The 13,636-nt window shown below is 34.0% G+C and overlaps 2 protein-coding genes across 2 annotated transcripts; one reads left to right on the top strand and one right to left on the bottom strand.

The window, feature by feature from the left end:
• Nucleotides 1-439: 439 nt before the first annotated feature.
• LOC147080089 (uncharacterized) lies at nt 440-7,341 on the bottom strand. The gene is made up of 4 exons (XM_085959154.1): nt 7,126-7,341; nt 6,102-6,251; nt 3,652-3,867; nt 440-2,060 (listed from the first exon to the last, which is right to left on the bottom strand). The coding sequence occupies exons 1-4, from the start codon at nt 7,270-7,272 to the stop codon at nt 1,104-1,106; spliced, it is 1,470 nt and encodes a 489-aa protein (XP_085815280.1). The 5' UTR covers nt 7,273-7,341; the 3' UTR covers nt 440-1,103.
• Nucleotides 7,342-7,901: 560 nt separating this feature from the next.
• LOC147080088 (uncharacterized) lies at nt 7,902-13,350 on the top strand. The gene is made up of 3 exons (XM_085959063.1): nt 7,902-8,260; nt 9,314-9,466; nt 11,722-13,350. The coding sequence occupies exons 1-3, from the start codon at nt 8,006-8,008 to the stop codon at nt 12,439-12,441; spliced, it is 1,128 nt and encodes a 375-aa protein (XP_085815189.1). The 5' UTR covers nt 7,902-8,005; the 3' UTR covers nt 12,442-13,350.
• Nucleotides 13,351-13,636: the final 286 nt, after the last annotated feature.

Below are 13,636 nucleotides of genomic sequence, written 5' to 3'. Positions count from 1 at the left end.
AGATATGCGTCGTTCGCGAACGTACGAATCTTTTTTAACGAATCTATAGCCAGCGAAAGAACCGGCCCCGTGTCATAATATGGCGATTATGCAGTTCGTCTAGTTCGCGAACTTGATTTGTGCACGCAGTATTTATGAAAAAAAGAGGGCGAGAGGACGCGCTGCCAGGCAAACTGCATTTCTAGTTCACGAACTAGATCTGCGCGCCCAGTATAGGAAGAAACGAGGTGGGAGGACACGCTGCCAGGCGAACTACATTTGTAGTTCACCGCGAAATAGATCTGCGAGCGCAGTATAGGAGAAAACGAGGGTGGGAAGACGCACTGCCATAGTTTAGTTCGAGTATTTTTTTCATATGTAGTTTCATGAAAACGAGTCTCGCGAACTGGTTACCTACCTAGTTCGCGAACTACGGTATTTTTTTAACATATAGTTTATTGGTTATGAGACGAGACAAGCGATCGAATCTTATTTCTTAGCCAACCGGATTGTGCACCTTTTTTATAGGTACATACATTGCCAACGGGTTTTCGAAGAAAAAATAAGTAGGTTTGTATCGAATTTACAAGTATGACAGTTTGGATGTGTCATTTTTTGATAGATTTTTATTAGAAATTGGGTATATAAATGAAGCAAATATCCGTGGATATGTCCGACTAACGTACAGACGGTATTTATACTTGACTACTTATTTGTATTTTTAAATTTACTTGTTAATCATCATTGACACGAGAAATTATTACATTTACTTATATAATTTTTGTTAAGTAGTACGAGTTATTAGTATACCCGACGGTGGCGATGATAGAAGAGCTTTTAACTCTGAAACCGTAAGTAAAGGTTCGATTTCTGCCAAAAAGACATGTATTTTTTCAAAACAAAATCAAACTCACTCAATACGCCATTTTGTTTTGCGAATCGCATTAGTTTATAAAAGGAACACATTTACATGGCTGCTTGGTAGTTTAGTATGACTTCTTTTTATGCCACGTGACATTTCTTAGGTGCAAAAATAATCTCAATAGACATACATCGCATTGATATAATTTTTATTAAGTGTAATTAAATGTTTTTTGAGGCAACTGAGAATACATATTTTATTTCTAGGATTTTTCGCCAGTATGCAGTCTTTTTTTATGCGATTTGAGATGATCGACACGCGAGCATCTGTATTGACAAACATCGCATTTATATGGTTTTTCCCCTGTATGTATCGTCTTATGCGATTTGAGATTATTGAGCCGCGCACATATGTATGAGCAAACGTCGCATTTAAACGGTTTTTCACCACTATGTATAATTTTATGCTCTTTGAGATTTCTAAACAACGAACACTTAAATGAGCACACATCGCATTTAAATGGTTTTTTATCATTTGGTGATCTTCCACCACCACGTATTTTATCACTATGTGATTTCATATGCACTTTGAGATTATCTTTCCGTGAAAAATTAATAGAACAAACATCGCATTGATATGGTTTTTCACCAGTATGTGTCTTCATATGGGTTTTAATATGATCGATGCGTGAGGTTTTATATGAGCAAACATTGCATTGATACTGTTTTTCAGCAGCATGAATCCTTTCATGTTTCTTGAGATTACCACGTATCGAGCATCTGAATGAGCAATAGTCGCATTTAAATGGCTTTTTACCAGGATGTGATGTTTTAGGCTTTTTTTGAACAATATTATGAGCCATGTTCTGATTTTCATCTTTTCTAGACATCGTGCATGAAATATTATGACTACTTAGTGTCATTGAGCATTCAAATACTGCGTAACAAACACTGCAAATAAAATTACGTGGAAAATGTCTTACTTTTTTTAACTTAATACGCACCTCCTTCGGAAAATATATTTTTTGCAATTCTTGTTTGATATTTTGTTCATCTATAGTAATATCTGAATGCTCTACCATCGTATCTTGGATTTCTTTCGATGCAGATGATGCGTGGTTTAGGGGAATACCCCCTTTGTTAAATGTGTCCTCATTGATGATAGCCAGTGTAGTCTCATAGCTATTGTGTCGTTCTGTGAAACATTGTTGGGTAGGAATCTACAAAAATATCAGAGGTTTTATATTCGATTAAAAATAAATAAAATATTGAACATACATAATTTTGAAAACATTTTTAAGAAAATATATTAAAGCCAATAGAAAAAATCAATTTTGAAAAAAGTAAGACACCCAGCAGGAATCGAATCCGCATCTATCAGGTTTCGCGCCCATGAACTTATACCATTATTCTATAGGCGCACATACTTAATTGCGACAAATTTTAAATAATGGCACATAATACACTCTAAAGCGCTTTCCAAATTGAGTGACTATTGTCGATCGGCTTTTGCGTTTGAAATTAAAGTAAGTATTACTATTTTACTCACCAACGTCACGGATCACTCCAAGATTTTTTGTTGTAATTTACTTGGATTGCTAATAATTTTCCATTAACTATTTTTTTTATTCAACGAATAATTCACAAAAAAAAATCAAAAAAGATTATTTTTATTGGTTACTAGCGAGTACCTGGCATGCGTTGCAACGCCAATCAAAGAAATAAAGTGTTTTAATTCTGTTTATTGAAGTGCTTTTGGATACACAATATTTTTTGTTTGTCTGATTGGTGCGTATACGCATAAATCAGAAGGTTTTCCAGCGCGTGAGCAGGCCACATACAGCTGTCCATGTGAGAATAGATTTTCCAAAGTTGATATAGGAACGCAATAGAAGAAGATAGAATAGAAGATGATTGTACTATTTCAGAAATCTTCGCGGGTGTGCGCACAACAACTGACGAAAGTTTCATTGCAATCGGGTGAATAGTATAGGAGCCATACGAATAAAAAAAATATGATTAAACTAATTCAGAAACCATCGCGGGTGTACGCACAACAACTGACGAAAGTTTCATCGCAATCGGATAAATGGTATAAGAACCATACGAATAAAAAAAGATAAAATGAAGGAGATGGTTTTTGGATGAATGATGATGAAGGATGATGATGGAACCTTCGCAGGCGTGCATACAGCAACTCCCCAATGTTTCATCGCAATCGTATAAATGGTATAGGAACCGTACGAATAAAAGAAGATAGTATGAAGAAAAGGACGATAGTTTTTTAAATTCAGAAACCTCCACGGGTATGCACACAACAACTCATCAAAGTTGCATCGCAATCAGATGAATGGTATAGGAACCATATGAATAAACGAAGAAAGAATGAAGAAGAAGAATAAGATGGTTTTTTTACTTCAAAAACCTCCGCGGGTGTGCACACAATAGTTCACCAAAGTTTCATCGCAATCGGATGAATGGTGTAGGAGCGCATACCGGACAAACAAACAAATATTCATTTTATATATATAGATAATCTATTTTCTTAGCGAGCATCTGAATGAGCAAAAATCGCATGTAAATGGCTTTTTACCAGGACACGATGTTTTATGCGTTTTTAAAAAACTAGATATGATGAAACAATAGACAACAATATGAGTCATGTTCTGATTTTCATCTTTTCTAGACATCGTGCATGAAATATTATGGGTTCTTAGTGTCTTTGAGTATTCAATTACTGCGTAACAAACACTGCAAATAAAATGTATTACTTCTAATAAAATGTATTACTATTTTTAATTTAATACGTACCTCCTTCGGAAAATATATTTTCTGCAATTCTTGTTTGATATTTTGTTCATCTATAGTAATATCTGAATGCTCTACCATCGCATCTTGGATTTCTTTCGATGCAGATGATGCGTGGTTTAGGGGAATACCCCCTTTGTTAAATGTGTCCTCATTGATGATAGCCAGTGTACTCTCATAGTTATTGTGTCGTTCTGTGAAACATCGTTGGGTAGAAATCTACAAAAATATTAGAGGTTTTGATTTCGATTAAAAAAATAAATAAAATATTGAACATACATACTTTTTATTTAACTATTTTTTTTATTCAACGAATGATTCACAAAAAAAAATTCAAAATAAGTTTTTTTATTGGTTATAATATATTTTCTCAGAAATGTTTTCAAAATTATGTAAGTTCAATAAATAGAATGTAACACTCTTAAATCTTGTGAATTATTCGTTGAATAAAAAAAAAGTTTATCAAAAATAAAATATTGTGTAGTAATGTTGGATATTAGGCAATGTGGTATTCCACCGTTTCAAATGTATAGTCATAATTTTTTATTTCCCAAAACTAGGTAGAAGTATCTTGTAGCAATAATTGACGAAGAACACTTTACCACCCATAACTTTACTGTTGATAGAACCTTATTGTCAAAACTATATTTGTTGCGAGTGTCGCAATGTCTTCAGTCGTAGCTGTGAATCTAATTCCTACAGATTTTTCTTATAATTACGCTCACAATGTACGTGCGGTTAAGGCGTCGGCCTATAACGCCAAGGATCCAAGGTTTGAATCCTGGATCTGGCAACTACACATATTGTTTTTTTTAGTTTGTGTATGCGTCAGAGTATGAACATATTAGTTTGAGCAAGTGGCTTTCATCCATTTCTCATAAAAACAAACCTCTAATCTAATCTTATTAGGTTCAGAGATGGTCAATATATATATAGATACATATATAATTACAGTATATAATATACTCCAAATATGAGTTTAATAGTTATTTAAGATTATGATAAAGAGGAATGAATCTTCACAGAACCACCCTTTAGCGAATAACAGTAGGTTAAAAATGTAACATTCGTATGTAAGAATTTAACGTCAGTTAGTAATTAAAGTAATTAATACCTACTTTGATTTAAAATACAAAAACCGATCGCCAATAGTAACTCGATTTGGAAAGCGCTTCAGAGCCTTCAAGAGCCTTTAGTTAAAATACGTTGCAATTAAGTATGGTACCTATAGCATTGTTGACTATGTGCATGCAGGTTTGGTCCCTGCCGGGTGTCGAATTTTTTCAAAAAAGATTTTTTCTATTGGTTATATTATTTTCTCAGAAGTGTTTTCAAAATTATATATGTTCAATATTATTGGTGTTAAATAAAATGGAATCTCTGAAAAAACCTTGTACCATACCACAAAATGGAATATAAACGAAGGCATATTCTGTGATGTGGTGTTTATGGAAAAGGAACAGGGAACACAAAATTAATGGGAACTCAAATACCTAACGGGTAATATTCTTGAGTGTAGAAGAACAAGGGATAAACTTAAACACGTGTCAAGAATGCGTCATTATAAGCTTTTCATTCGTTCTGACAACTGCTCTCGGTTTATGCACTGACGCTCATTCAATGTTGGTGTATTTGAAGCATACACCATTGCACGTCTATAATGTGTGTTTCACTGTCGTAGAACACATTGCATTACTATATTTTTGATACCAACATCTGATAGGTCTTGTGGGATTGAATTTGAATCGATTAGAAGTCGAAACATTAGAAGCGAGTAATATTAGGTTAGTGATTAATTAAACATATTATTCATTATTTATATAACCAACGCCATTATTACCATATTACTATATTAAAATGTAATTGAAAATAATAAAATAACCATCGCATCTATTCTATACACAAGGCTGCTTTCGGCCGCTACGGCAGCTATCTAGGGTAGATTTGTATCGAAGTATTGGCACTTGTTGTAACAATTACAATAAAGTAGTTGTAATTGTGACAAAAAGTGATATGTTTTAACATCACTTCTTTTGGCTGTGGTAAATTTTAGAGTGAGATAGACAGTTTTAACTGTTTATATGGCTAACTTATTTTAATTGTTACGGTAAGTGATAATACATCGATACAAACCTACCTTAGATAGTTGCCGTAGCGGTCGAAAGCAGTCTTGTGTATAGAATAGATGCGCATGTGCCTTTTGTAGAATTCTACTCAATTTGCTGGCGCCTGTAAAAAGTGTGATGATCTTTTGACCGGTATGACTTTGGAATCTGAATTCAAATCATTAATGTATTCTGTGCGACAGAATTACAGATGGAGTACCGACGTGGGAGTACGTAAATTAATACCAACTCGGTCTTATAAGGTTTGTCAAAAACCTACAAAGAAAAGTGGCAAATGATTTAATAAACACAATGCAACGTTAAAGATTCAACAAATATCAGTGATACCTGATTTACTGGTCCACATTGAGAATAATTAGGCCCAGCTACACGTTCATCATATCTCAATGGACGGATTTCATCTTCGTTGAAATCTCCAGTAGAGTTATCCGTCTGACAAATAGTTTCGACCTTTATGTTAGCGATGTTAGTCGTGCACTGAACAAAAAAACAAAATAATATAAAACATATAGGTATGTGAGGCATGAACTGGGAACACGAAATTAATGTTTACTGGCTTATCCTCCTGGGTGTGTAAAAATATGATATAAACTTAAACATGTGTTAAAGAATATACTATTTTTAATAGTTACTTTTGTATCATAATATGCATTTTATTTATATTAAATACATAACTAACGTTCTTCAAATAGTTTTGAAAACTATACCTATAATAATGTGAATTGACAGAGATGGTGACCGTTCAAAATATTCTGCAAAATGAAAAACCAAAAACTAAATTTGTAGCCGCGACAGCGTGACAGTAAGCGACATGCATCTAAATTTGATTCGCGGTTAATACCCCGTTTAGACGTGCATGGATTTACTGCTGATAATATGTATTATCGCGGTCATAACAAAAAAATAACACATATTATCGTGCAAGTTGAAAGTTTGTATACATGGTTCAAAAAAGTTAAGAAGCTTCTTAATTTTCACGCGACAATTGAAATGAGCGATATCTGCGGCTGCACAGCACTTTTACGTGTAAGCACTGAAGCTATTATCGCGATGGCTTAAAATACACACTATTCGTGCAAGTAAACCCATACACGTGTACAGGCACTATAACGCTATATATAATTCAAAACATATCGTGTTAATACAAAGGTCAGCGCGGAATTATTAGATTGTGTTGCGTTTTAGTGTTTCACTTGTTCTAGTATGACGTGTAATATATATGCAAGTCGAAGGTCTCTGTCTTAAATGCAACTCACAAATTGATTTCTTTTAATGGCTTGGTGTCATTGTGTTACATGAATAAATTATGCATTACAAAACACCAACAGTGTACTTATCTAATGAAACTAACCTCAAACCCGCAAACGGAATCGTCTGTATTTTCTTGTTTTACAGAAGTGTGCCGCAACAGACTGTTTGAATTCTCAATTGGTACATCACAGAAGGTCTGTAATTCCGTATCCGAATTGTATTCATCTATTTCGCGTCTAACATCCATTCCGTCTAAAACTTTAAAGACCAATTCATAATTACGTGTGAAAAACTTTTGTGCCAACGCGACAACCGGCCAACCGGCAACTTTGCATTCAGTGTTGTCTTATAAGAAAAATCAGAGTTACGTAGATAGAAAAACTAATGATGATAACCAACGATTTTATTTGATAAACATTGCATACAGTAACATTTCGATTGAGCATCGTGCCATAAGCTACATATTATTATAAAAATTGTTATTTTATCCAATTTGTGTAAATAACAGCTGCTTAGAAGAAACTTTAATATTATATTTATGTTATTTTATTTATATTATGACAATATATATGTAGGTACAGGGGTGTGTCTGGACTAAGCAGACGCGTGGGGCCCCGAGGTACTAAGTGGCCCCGAGACTTGGAATGTCTTTAAAGAGAACATAGTCCGAGTGCAATATTTTTTCTAACCATTCTTTAAATTTAATTTTGCTGCGGACAGTTGTAGCGCTACAATACAGTATTTTATGTTTGTGCATAATTTATTCACATTTTATTCTGCGTCTACCCATAGCTGGAAAATTTTAACCAATAATTTAAAAATGTGTAAAAATTCCTACAAACAGTGGCAATTCGGTAACATGATGTTGGCAATACTGAAGCAGATACTGTCATCAAAGTATATTAGTCTATGCTGTCATCTCTAAACGCAATCGCGTCAATTTCACCGTAAATAGAGTGTTCATAGGGTGCAAACGTGAAATGGAAATAAAACGCGAACCACATGAACAGAAAATAATATGTAGTATGGAAAGAAAAATGCCGAATCTCATTTGGGTCGATGGTTCAACAAATCGTACAACGGACACAAAAAACGACCCTAGCGAAGGCGAATCCAACACAGGCGGAATCCCGAATCTGGTGTGGCTTGATATGCCATCGACGACTTCAACAAACAATGACAAATTTACTTATATCAAGCACGAACATTCCAATGACGCAAATTGCAGTTTTGAGGTTAGTTTTAGTAGGTATCACTTTTTTTAGGTAAAGAACCCCAATTAAATTTAATGTCAAAAAGTCATTCAAGCAGAAATCTAAAGCAAAACACCTTGGTACCTACTTATAATTTTGGACTATTCGTTATCTTTTCACTCGCATATAGGTATAACTTCTACAACTCTACGTTCTACGCTTCTAGGATTCATCATGCGACAAGCCAAACCATTGTCCACTGAAGAAGGAAGCCGATACATTTCACCACTGGTCCTACCTTTCCGCCCTCCCGTTCTCTATGGATGACCTGTCATTGTCTGTCATTGCTAGAGAGTGCTCAAACTGACGCGTCCGTCGTGTTCACTTGTCTGAGTATTCTTAGTTTCAGATTTCTTTCAGATTATTTTAACGTATCTTGGAGACCTTGGAGTTCATGTGATTTAGTGGTTATGTGTTATTAATAATTTGAAGTGACGATCAAAGTAAGTAAACTTCTTATGTGTATAATAATATCGTAATACACTAGGACGTTTGTCAATGTGACAGTCGATTATAAACGACAATAACTAATAACTTATTTATACTCTTCAGTATAAAAGTAAATATTTAAACGCCCTGAATTTTGATTTGTTATGTCCACAATGTTTTGTTTTCTTAAATTAATAACCATGTCATGTCTGCCATCCTACCTATTGGTTATGTGGTTTCTGTATGCATGTGTATTGTGCCAGGAAAATTGTCCACATTCACCATTGATGACAACCACTATACTCCACCATAAGTCGCAGCCCAGGTGGTTATTTCAGCTCCGGTTTGGACACGAAATTTTTCCCTGAATTCCTGAAATAAACACTCGGTGTGTGACTTCCTGCCAATAGTGACAACGTATATTGGACTAAAATAATAAAAATAAATGCCCTGACATAATTATTATGTTGTTAATTTCTACATTAAATCAGAAGCTTTAAGGCGCCTTTCAAGTTTCCTGCTCATGATAATCATGGGGTAATTATTATTTAATCACTTTTGCTTGTTACATTTTGTGATTGCATACTATTGAGATGTTTCTTTCAGGACCCCGCACCCAGCCGCACGCCTATTAAGCATGAGACTGACCTTCAACCAGCTGACGTGAAGCGTGAGTGTGTTGAAGACACAATGGATACATTATGTGGTAAAGATCCTCAACCTGGCTCTTCGTATTCCGATCACAAACCAGTACATCAGGTAAAATACCAGTTAATAATATTATAATAATTTAATGATATTCTATCGTCTTGTCGCAGACTTAATTTGAAGATTGCCGACCAAAATACTTATATCGGTAAAGCCAGTAGCGAAGGGTGGAGGTAGGCTGTTAAGATTCGCCATACAAAAGTGCACATTAAACTTTGTCAGTCACACGACTCATCCGTATTTGTTTTTATTGAATTAAGACTATAATTTACAATTTTTAGAAACCAATTAAACCCTACCTAAACCAAATCATAATAGATTTGGTATATTTGGGGCAATACGACAAAATTGTGTTCACTTTTTCGTTGATACTTATTTGTTTTCGACGGATTTAGTATACATATTTCACATATTGTTGGTTTATTTTATTTTATTCAGCCCTGTCTCGACCAAACTATAATAGATAAATAATATGCTATCTATAAAATATCCAATGTTATATATGATGCTATTGCACAATATTAGATATTTTATATATAGGCGAAGATTCTTTGACTATTATCTATTATAGTTTGGTTTCGCAAGGTTTAATTCAATTTTAAAAACTAATCACCATCTGCAATTCGTGGTTTTAATTTGATCAATGAAAACAAATACGTATGTCTGCCAAAGTTTATGCTGGATTTTAACAGGCTATCTCCACCCTTCGCCACACGTATAAGCTATCGAATTCCCCTTAAACTATTACATTTTTTCAATGGTATTATAATGGTATGCTGTTCTAATATCATATGCTTATAGACAGTATGAAATCTTCTCTGCTACAGCTGTAAGGTCCATATTTCAGTATTGCCAACCGTACTATAATTATAGTATTTGTACTATAATTTTGGTCCGCGTACTATGTACGATATAAAACAGGTATAGTACGCCCAAAATACTATAATTTTGAATTACGGAAAAAATATGCATAAATTACTAAAATTTTTATATTTTCGTTCGATAGATTAGTGCAAGTACTTAAATTTCGCAATATAAGAAGATTTGGAGAACTTGGAAAAAAAATTCTCAAAAAACATAAAGAAATCCCTTGACTTTGGTTTAAAATGAAATTTCTTGAATTCTTCGCCAAGCATTTTTGGTCGGAAGAAGTACTTAAATGAAGAAGGCTCTCGGAGTTTCTCAAATTCTCCGTTATTTTTTTCTGAGGAACAAAAACCCTGTACATTTTCAACAGATAACAACGCGTACTATACTTTTTCCCTAAATACTATAATTTTGGAGGCTCTGTACTATAATTCTACTTTGAAAAGATGGCAACACTGCCATTTTTCTTAACCGGTAGTCTGCAAAGATTTTTGGATGGGCCGCAAAAATTTTCTGCAGTCCAAAAATAGTTAATAATCCATTTTTAAAAGCTTATATTAAATTTCAAGTAATAAGTATCTTTCAGAACTCGTGCACCTACGAGGGTTCACAATGAATTAACAAGTCATTTCCAGTCACTCCAATAAAGAAGATCCTCGTAAAGGAAATTCGCGGATTCACAATCTTTTATAGATGACGTTAATTCATGCTCACTCAGTAATCATGAAAAGGAAAAACTTATCGATTTGTCTTCTGATGTCGAGATATAAAACAAAAACTTTTTGTCAATTTAGAATTTCCCTGAAAGAAGCATATCCAACTTTTAGTTGTAAAGCTATAAAATTATTATCTGCATTTTCGACAACATATTCATGAGAGAAGACTTTTTCGACCATGAGACTTATCAAAATCAAACAAAGAATCCGTATGGATGTGAATGCAACGCTTCGTCTTGCTGAAACTGCGCTGAAGCTGCAGTTATCAATTATTATAGCAAATAAGCAGCAGCAGAAGTCACATTAACTTTTTTTATTCCAGAGATTCCTTTTTACAACTCTGGAAGATCTACAAAACTGAAAATTCATATAATAAATGATTTTTATTATTTCGGTAAACAATCGAATTTTATATGTTTTTTTATTTTTTTTTATTACTGTTTGTCTGTTTTAATATACTTAAATATTGTTACGTCAGCATACTGTGTTGCAAAATTAATTGTTTTGAATAAGAAATTAATTATATAAATATTTATTATTTTATTCCAGTGTTGATGGTCCGCAAAACATTTTTTGAATTTTTGTGATCCGCGATGTAAAAAGCTTAAGGAACATTGCGGTAGACTATGAAAAATTATCTATGACTAGTATTTTGTAATATCTACCTACTCATTTATTTTTATGTATTCGGATCAAATATGAGGTTTATCTTATTTTTTGTAGGTTTCTGTCCTGCCATATTCATCTGAACCTCACACAAAGCATGAGAGTCTACTGGACACCGTGAGCTTTGATAAATTTAATAAAACAGATGATTGCATCACACATTTGGATTTTTCACCTGTAAAATCTCAAGACATTACAATGGAGCATTCAGATATAACTATAAACGAACAAAATTTAAAACAAGAAGTGCAGTCTCTGTATTTGACAAGTACACTAAAAAGTCATACAGATTCATGCATAGATCTTGAAAACTTGAATACACGTCGTGTATTGCCAATTGGTGATAATAAAGAATATCAATGCGATATGTGTTCTATCAAATTCTCGTTGCTTGCTGATCTTATAAAACATATAACTACTCATACTGGTGAAAAACTATATAGATGCGGTATTTGTGCATCAGAGTTCGCTACACTAAGAGGCTTCAATGCACATAGACGGACGCACTCTGATCAAAAACTATATCAATGCGAGTTTTGCTCATTTAAATTTTCGACAATAATAGGTATCAACACACATAAAAGGACACACACTGGCGAAAAACCGTTTCAATGCAATGTTTGCTCACATAAATCCGCAGACAATGGTCATCTCAAAATACATAAAAGGACGCACTCTGGTGAAAAACCATATCATTGCGATCTTTGCTCATATAAATCCATAGAACTATATACTCTCAATAGACATAAAAAAATTACACATGAAAAACTATTATAATGACGTAATGATTGCTGTAGTGTCCAGTTATTTTAGCTAAGCTAATGACATAATATTTCCTCGTTTTGACATTTTGAAACCATACTTCAAATAATATTGTAATAATAAATAATCCTTCAACAGTATTGAGATGAGTTTAACTTGAAATAATACAACTTAAATCAAGTCAAGGAACGTATACGAATAGAAGAAGGTGATGTTTTTTTTTAATTCAGAAACCTTCGCGGGCGTGCGCACAACAGCTGGTCAAAATTTCATCGCAATCGGATGAATGGTATAAGAACGCATACTAATAGAAGAAGATAAAATCGAAGAAAAGAAGAAAAAAATGGTTGTATCAATTCAGAAACCTTTGCGGGCGTGAGCACAACACTTGACCAAAATTTCATTGCAATCGGATGAATGGTATAGGAACGCATACGAATAGAAGAAGAAGATGGTTGTACTAATTTAGAAACCTTTGCGGGTATTACCACAACAACTGACGAAAGTTTCATTGCAATCGGATGAATGGTATAGGAACCATACAAATAAAAAAAGATGAAGAAGAAGATGGTTGTACTAATTCAGAATCCTTTGCGGGTGTTACCACAACAACTGACGAAAGTTTCGTCGCAATCGGATGAATGGTATAGGAACCATATTAATAAAAGAAGATATAATAAAGAAGAAGAAGAAGATGAATTTTCTAATTCAGAAACCTTCGCGGGTGTGCACACAACAACTCTCCAAAGTTTCATCGCAATCGGATGAATGGTATAGGAACGCATGCAAATAGAAGAAGAAGATGTTTTTCTAGTTCAGAAATCTTCGTGGGCATGCTTGTTCCGTTACCTAGGCCGCAAATTTATTTTTATATGTACGAAGAATTGTTCCGTTGCCTAGGAAACGAATATATTATTTTTGGCCAAAATAAAACAAAAATAACTAGACATAATTAAATAGTATAAGGGTACTTTCGTTGACATCCTTAACAGATGTAAAATAGGTTCGATGTGATTTTGAAAGTGGGACTATGGCGGAACCTGAGCTTGTGCCTGGCCTACTACAATAGCTCACTGTACTCTGATAGGATCACGGCTAATCGTGTATACCGTTGTCAGGGCAAACAAGACTACTGTGCTGAGCTGGGTGAGCAGGAATAGCTCACTGTACTCTGATAGGGTCACGGCTAATCGTGTATACCATTGTCAGG

The sequence above is a fragment of the Rhyacophila brunnea genome, unplaced genomic scaffold (genome assembly GCF_057557595.1).
Source record: "Rhyacophila brunnea isolate RB1 unplaced genomic scaffold, BYU_Rbru_1.0 scaffold_1, whole genome shotgun sequence".
NCBI lineage: Eukaryota > Metazoa > Arthropoda > Insecta > Trichoptera > Rhyacophilidae > Rhyacophila > Rhyacophila brunnea.
The sequence above is the reverse complement of the archived record's forward strand: the minus strand, read 5'-3'. Positions and strand labels throughout refer to the sequence as shown.

Excerpts from the sequence above, each read along its gene's own strand:
- LOC147080088 (XM_085959063.1), top strand. The coding sequence starts at position 8,006 with ATGGAAATAAAACGCGAACCACATGAACAGAAAATAATATGTAGTATG. Across the intron at positions 8,261-9,313 it reads ACGCAAATTGCAGTTTTGAG|GACCCCGCACCCAGCCGCAC; the intron begins GTTAGTTTTAGT and ends TGTTTCTTTCAG. Across the intron at positions 9,467-11,721 it reads ATCACAAACCAGTACATCAG|GTTTCTGTCCTGCCATATTC; the intron begins GTAAAATACCAG and ends TATTTTTTGTAG.
- LOC147080089 (XM_085959154.1), bottom strand. The coding sequence starts at position 7,272 with ATGGATGTTAGACGCGAAATAGATGAATACAATTCGGATACGGAATTA. Across the intron at positions 6,252-7,125 it reads ATTCCGTTTGCGGGTTTGAG|TGCACGACTAACATCGCTAA; the intron begins GTTAGTTTCATT and ends TTTTTTGTTCAG. Across the intron at positions 3,868-6,101 it reads AATGTGGACCAGTAAATCAG|ATTTCTACCCAACGATGTTT; the intron begins GTATCACTGATA and ends ATATTTTTGTAG.